General features: G+C 46.9%; 1 protein-coding gene across 1 annotated transcript in view; it reads right to left on the reverse strand.

Moving 5' to 3' along the window:
* Positions 1 to 6,029, reverse strand: part of CDKL1 (cyclin dependent kinase like 1) — a 31,187-nt gene extending 25,158 nt beyond the window's left edge. Inside the window, exons 1-2 of the mRNA XM_053385282.1 lie at positions 5,871 to 6,029; positions 2,413 to 2,667 (exon numbers count right to left, since the gene is read on the reverse strand). Coding sequence (XP_053241257.1) covers positions 2,413 to 2,580 — 168 coding nt within the window. The 5' untranslated portion in view covers positions 2,581 to 2,667; positions 5,871 to 6,029. The remainder of the gene's footprint in view (positions 1 to 2,412; positions 2,668 to 5,870) is intronic.
* Positions 6,030 to 7,414: the final 1,385 nt, after the last annotated feature.

A 7,414-nucleotide genomic window follows, 5' to 3' on the forward strand; every position in this document is an offset into this window, starting at 1 on the left:
CCCAGGCACCCCCTAATGTTTCCTAGGTGACACATTCCTGCACCCTGGGACACCAGTCTGGACTTTAAAACCGTTCAGAACAAAGAGGGGAGATGGGAAATATATCCTTAGCAAGGGGGGAAACAGCAACGGCTGCGTTCAGCTCTCACATCCCTTAAGCTCAGAACACCAGCCTGAGACAAAGCCGGGATGTGGGATATGTCCTTACAGGCCAAAGCAGCCAGCATTGATGCTGTCAGGGGCTCTTATGTGCAATGGGCGCAGCTTGGACTTTGGTGGCAAAGGGGTGGAAGGAACAAGAAGCCCCGACAGTAACGGACTGGCATTACAAGCTCCAGGAATTTGCTGAAATGGCACAGTTAACAAATACCCCGAGAGGCAATTCAAAACAAAAATTTGTGGAAAAGTGGGATAGATATAAAACATACGTTCAAAAATACAGTAAAGGTTCGCTATCTATGCTAGCAATTGATTGACATTGGAGTGAGACTGAGTTGAGAAATAAGACTAAGAGCACATATTGATATAGGAATGTATTAGATAATATGTAAAGAAATATACAATAATAAGGGACACGGATGGCGCTGTGGGTTAAACCACAGAGCCTAGGACTTGCCAATCAGAAGGTCGGCGGTTCGAATCCCCGTGATGGGGTGAGCGCCCGTTGCTCGGTCCCTGCTCCTGCCCACCTAGCAGTTTGTAAGCACGTCAAAGTGCAAGTAGATAAATAGGTGCCGCTCTGGTGGGAAGGTAAACGGCGTTTCCGTGCGCTGCTCTGGTTCACCAGAAGCGGCTTAGTCATGGCGGCCACATGACCCGGAAGCTGTATGCCGGCTCCCTCGGCCAATAAAGCGAGATGGGCGCCGCAACCCCAGAGTCGGCCACGACTGGACCTAACGGTCAGGGGTCCCTTTACCTTTACCTTTAAAGAAATATACAATAATAAGAGTACATTCATTTGTAAAAAAGGAATATACAATGGGAAAGACAGGAAGTCTAGTGTGTTGGTATGTATATGATTTTTGGAAAAAATTGTTTTTGTTTTTTTCCTTTGTTCTTTCTTTTCTTTTGTTTCATTTCCTTTCTAGGTATATAAAATTTGTATATAATTTTTGTATACATGTTGAAAATTATATTATAGTCAGTCCTGTAATGTAATATGACGACGTTTACTGCTGTAATATAAGAATGTTAATAAATAAATAAAATGCAAAAAAAAGAAAGATGCTGTGAGGGGCTGATGATGGAGGTTGTAGTGCGGAGGGCGCCGGGTTGGCTAGGCCTGGGCTAGAGGGAGATCGGATCTTCAAGGTGAACACCCCCGGGGAAGTTCTCCTGCACACAGAAACTGTGCAAAAGCTGGGCAGGCAGAATGGGGTGGCCACACCAGTCGCCATTTGCCAGACCCAATGTTTGGCCAGTAGCAGCTTCTGACGCCAACTCTCAAACTTGCAAGCTTCTCCCAGTTTGCCAGGAAGGAAGGACAGCAGGCAGGAATGCCGTGATTAGGGATGGGAAAGTGATTTGATATGGTTTGCATTCAAGAATAATAATAATAGTAATTTATTATTTGTACCCTGCCCATCTGGCTGGGTTTCCCCAGCCACTCTGGGCGGCTTCCAACAAAGACGAAAAATACACTAAAATGTCACACATTAAAAACTTCCCTAAACAGGGCTGCCTTCGGATGTCTTCTAAATGTCAGGTAGTTGTTTATCTCTTTGACATCTGGTGGGGGGGGCGTTCCACAGGGTGGGCGCCACTACTGAGAAGGCCCTCTGCCTGGTTTCCTGTAGCTTTGCTTCTCGCAGGGAGGGAACCGCCAGAAGGCCCTCGGAGCTGGACCTCAGTGTCTGGGTAGAACGATGGTGGTGGAAATGCTCCTTCAGGTATACTGGGCCAAGGCCATTTAGGGCTTTAAAGGTCAGCACCAACCCTTTGAATTGTGCTCGGAAGCATACTGGGAGCCAATGATGGTCTTTCAAGACCGGTGTTATGTGGTCTCAGCGGCCGCTCCCAGTCACCAGTCCAGCATTCTGGATTAGTTGTAGTTTCCGGGTCACCTTCAAAGGTAGCCCCACGGAGAGCGCATTGCAGTAGCCCAATCTATCAGATTTTTGCAGGTTCCAAAAGATTCTGAGAACCAAAGCACAGGCATTCTTTGAATTTTACACCGGCCCAAATTTCCCAGGGGAGATCTCTAACTAAACAAAGCTCCACAAAAGTTAGCGTATTAGGGAATATACGTATGCTGTGATGTGCTGATGATTTCGTCTTCTTTTTTGATCTTAAAATCATTCGGTCAATAAGATCGGTTAAAAAGAAGAACATTATTTAATTTGTGGGAAAATGAATTTGTAGGCAGCCCCTCGTTTAACTGGATTCCCTACAACGGGGTTCTGATGAAGTTACCTTTAACATGCGAATCTCCCGAAGGGCAATTTTTTTGATAACGGGATCGTCTTCCGATTCCAGAAACTTCTTGATGGCCACAATCTGACCTGTGTCCCTGTTCCGGCACTTGAACACCACCCCGTAGGAGCCTTCGCCAATCTTGCTGATTTTTTCGTATTTCTCCATTGCAAATACGAAATGAAAATACCGTCCAGCAATTAATTTATCCTTCTGGGTATCTGAATCCTTCAGGTTACCAGCGACGTCTTCAACCTGTAAAAACGAGAGCAAACCACAACAGAAAACACTCTGTGAGAAGCTGCAGAAACTTTAGAGTTCATAGGAAAACAGGAGTTGAACACAGATTATAGCAGACCCCTTCCATCATTCTGTGATCATGCAAAATCCATTTTGGCGCCTTTTTCTTTTTCGTAAATGGGCAGGGGCCTGGAGGTGCGATACAAATTAGCAGGCGTAGGGAATTCTTTTTACAACGTCTTTCTTTTTAACTGGCCTCATTATATTATACAACAGTGTTTGCAAACCTGCCAGACTTGTAGAAGACATCTGAAGGCAGCCCTGTTTAGGGAAGCTTTTAATGTTTAATAGATTATTGTATTTTAATATTCTGTTGGAAGCCACCCAGAGTGGCTGGGGAAGCCGAGCCAGATGGGCGGGGTATAAATTATTATTATTATTATTATTATTATTATTATTATTATTATTATTCCAGATGTTCTGGAGTACAGTACAACTCTCACCAGCCCTGAACCTGATGGGAGATGTAGATGAAAACATCTGGGGAGATCCAGTCTGGGGTAAGCTGAGCTACAGAAACTCAGCTTAATTGATAGTTGCATTTGTCCAGTTAAACTCTCCTTTTCAAATCTCACTCTCTCCTCTGACAAAATTTACACTCTGTGTGCTCCTTGGAGCAAGGAGCACCTAGTCATTTACGTTACCCATGAAGTCTTCCAAATGAAGAATGGCAAGCGAAATTAATGGACTCCGCAGAAATGTCAAAACTTATGGGAAGATTCAGAAATCAAGAAGAAAGAGTGTTTAAAAAAAGAATGGGGGGATATTTGGACTATCTAAAAAATTACTGTAGACAATTAAATAACTTAGCAGGATTAATTTAATATCTAGCAGTTAAAAGATGATTTTGGAAGAAATATAGAGAGTGATAAGTAAAAGGGGTTAAGGAGGAGATGAAGTTTTTAAAATGTTTGTATAGGGAACCAAGGAAGGGGAGGAGGGAAGTCTAAACAACTATGTATGCAATGGTATCTGATGATGATTATTGTTAATTTGAAAAACTGAAAAATAAAATGAAGTCTCCACAGTGATGGCGTCATAGTGTTGTTCTACATTTTCAAATTGTTTTAAGTGAGGTTAAGATTGCCAAAGGCCATTCATTTTAAATATGTAGATATATTACTGATTTGTTAACAAAAAAGTGCAAACATAACACAAATAAATAAAGCAAATAATTGAAAATTTAAACCATAAAGTGTCACAGCCTGGAAGGACAAAAGTTCAAAGACACAGCACAGCTCTAATGGAATAATAAAGTATTAACTTACACAAAGATTCCCCTTACAAATAATAAATATAAATAAGTTATCTCCACCTGTGAATGCCATCATTACTGAGAATAAAGTTTCTCTATAGTCTTAAATGAGCCAGACATTTGCACGTACTGATGGCACCGAATGAACAGGTGCCTCAATATTTGAATAGGAAATAAAATCATGCCACCTATTTAAAATAACAGCCATCTAAGCTCTGCTCTAGTGATACATCACTTCCCTGAGGGTGATTTGCCAAACCTTAGAGTACCAGCAGTCCAAATTATTAAGACTTTCAGGATTTGGCAATGCAGCCCCAGGCTGCTGTTAAGAGATGAGAAATAGGTTATTTGCTTTCTGAATCCTGTTCTGTTTGCAAAAGCGCCGGGTGGAAAGACGGAGTAATCGTTTGTTTAGTTATCAAGGAGATCTCATTGCCGACAGTGCCGGATTTACGTACTTTAATAACTTAATTCGTTCCGGAGGTCCGTTCTTAACCTGAAACCGTTCTTAACCTGAGGTACCACTTTAGCTAATGGGGCCTCCCGCTGCCACCGCGCCGTCGAAGCACAATTTCTGTTCTCATCCTGAAGCAAAGTTCTTAACCCGAGGTACTTTTTCTGGGTTAGCGGAGTCTGTAACCTGAAGCGTGTGTAACCTGGAGCATCTGTAACCCGAGGTACCACTGTATAAGCTAGACAAGCTCTAGCTTAGGGCCCCACTCTCTTGGGGCCCCACAAAAATATTCAATGGAAAAAAACACACCTGGATGTACATTTCCAAAATATAAGATAAAAAACAAATACAATAAAACCTACATCCAGCAACAGTGTTTTGTGTTGTGTAGGCTCCTGTGATGTAAGTCAGGGGCCCCGCCTGCTAGCCTGCTCCCTAAAATAACACTGGTTTGCTCCTTTCTATGAGAAGAGAAGACTCCCTGGAGAAGACACTGATGCTGGGGAAGATGGAGGGCACAAGGAGAAGGGGACGACAGAGGACGAGATGGTGGGACAGTGTTCTCGAAGAGACCAGCATGAGTCTGACCAAACTGCGGGAGGCAGTGGAAGACAGGAGTGCCTGGCGTGCTCTGGTCCAGGGGGTCACGAAGAGGCGGACACGACTAAACGACTAAACAACAACAACAACAACACATTCTGCATGGACTGGTTGCACAGCAACATGTGCAAATGGCTTTAGATACCTGTTGGGTCCATAAATTACCATATAGCATATATTCAACAGAAAAAAACAGCGACAATTTGTTGTTGGCAAAGGACAGCTGGACATATAAAGGGCCCCATGACCTTCAGGAGCTGAGGGCTTCATCAAACCTAAATCCGGCACTGTTGCCAATGGCAATTCATATAGCGCACCTGAGCACCTAGCACTGTAGGCTGTTTCCCAGGTTACACTTTTTTATTGATTTTCAAAAACAAAACAAAATTAAATAAAACTTAAAATTTAACATTCAACCTTTTTTATCTTCTTATTTACCCTGTGCAATTTCGCGCCCGGACTTCCCTCCTTCCCTGCTTCGGTTTTCCCAATTTACATCCATTCCTGCAGATTCTTAATTACATTCTATATACATCACAAGATTTATGTTAGCCCTGCTACAGTTTTTAAACTTCTACAGTTATTTCGTATATACACGACAATTTTACTCCATTCCTCCTCAAACTTTGTCACTTTTTGGTCTCAAATTTTATAACTCATTTTTGCCAATTCAATATACTCGAATAATTTCGTCTGCCACTCCATTAGGGTTGGTAACTCTTGGGATTTTCACTTTCGGGCCACAAGAATCCTTGCGGCTCCCAGCAGGGTTTTCCAGCACCACGAGAAGCCAGCAACGGCCCACACATTTGCTCTGGCATAAGCGCCACTGGGCACAGATGGACTTACTTGGGAGAGAGCACCCTGTGGTGCAAGTGGCGCGGATGTCGTCAGCGCAAAGCCAAGGAGCCGGTGGCTTCAGCCATGAAAGCCGATCTCTGGGGCGGCTCCAGCAGCCGCTGCATCTTCAGGCCACCTTCCTCCTCCTCCTCCTGCGGAAGGAAGGCCCGTCTGGGAATTAAAATTTAATTCAGGCCCTTTGGGGGAAGGCAGGTTGCCAAGGCAGGCTCTGCGGGCAGCTTCAAGATCAGCAGCAAACCCCCAAGGGCCTCTTCTTAGAAAGGAGGCGGGCAGGATCCTGTTTCGTGGATCACTTTCCCTGTCTGCAGAAGGAAGGAGCCTCCTTGGGAGCACAGGAGGTGAGAAGGGCATCGCCCGCAGCGGGAACCCTGCGCCGCCACCGGGAAGGGGCAAAAGGGCAGAAGAAGGAAAGGCAGCCCCCCAGCTCCCTTCTGCTGGGACCACCTCCCTTGTTGCCAGCCAAGAGGCGGGCAGAGGCTCTCCTGGCACACCCTCCTCCCCTCCGAAGCAGCTTGGTAGTTCCTCCTGGAGCAGGAAATGTGTCCCCATGCTGAAGGGCCCTCTGCACATGCCCAGGGGCACTCTCCCCTCCGGGCAGCTAGCGGTGCCAACCTGAGTAATATATTAGGTGGGGGCAGGTAAGCGCCGTCCCACATAATCACAAGATGCAGTACACGCACATCATCTGAAAGGTGCCCATCAACTTAGGGGGGCACCACTTTCAAATATTTTATTTGGGGGTGGCAAAGGTACCTTGGTCCCTAGAAGTCGGCTCCGAAGCAGCCAGCCGCCCTGCAAGAGCGCAGAGGAGCACCGGAGCGCAGTTGCGGGGAGACGGGCATGCCGCCTGGGGCTGGCGCAAGCCTCCGGTGCTGGGCACTCTGCACGCGCTCAGAGGACCCCTTGCTCTCCCCCCCCCCGCAGCCGGACTCTGCCCGGCCACCACCCCCCCCGCCTCTCTTGCCTGCAGCTGCCTCCGCCGCCAGCTCCGCGCACTCCTCCTCTCGCCGCCGCCTCTCGCTCTGTCCGGGCGCTGCGCTGCGCGGAGCCGCTAAAGGCGCGCAGCAGCCAATCAGGGCGGGCGGCGGAGCCTGGGCAGCGGGGGCGATGCCCGCCCCCGGGAGGAGCGAGGCTGAGCGGGCGGCTCCCTGCCTTGGCACAGGCTGGCAGGCGGCGCCGTCGCTGCCTTCCAAGCGCTGGGCAGAGCAGGAGACTCCTCGGGGCAGAGCAAGGAATCCTCGAGGTCCTTCCTGGCGCAGCGCGCAGCTGGAACGGTGGAGGTGGAGAAGGGCACCCGCTTGGACTGGGCCTGTAGAGTTGGAAGGGACCCCCAATTTCATCTAGTCCAACCCCCTGCCATGCAGTAAATTCAGCTAAAGTATCCATGACAGATGGCCACCCAACCTCTGCTGAAAAACCTCCAAGGAAGGAGAGTCCACCATGGGAGTCTCTTGCGCTGCCAAACAGCTCTTACTGTCAGAAAGTTTTTTTCTGAATATAATAATAATAATAATAATAATAATAATAATAAT

This window comes from Podarcis raffonei, chromosome 1, assembly GCF_027172205.1.
Source record: "Podarcis raffonei isolate rPodRaf1 chromosome 1, rPodRaf1.pri, whole genome shotgun sequence".
Classification (NCBI taxonomy): domain Eukaryota; kingdom Metazoa; phylum Chordata; class Lepidosauria; order Squamata; family Lacertidae; genus Podarcis; species Podarcis raffonei.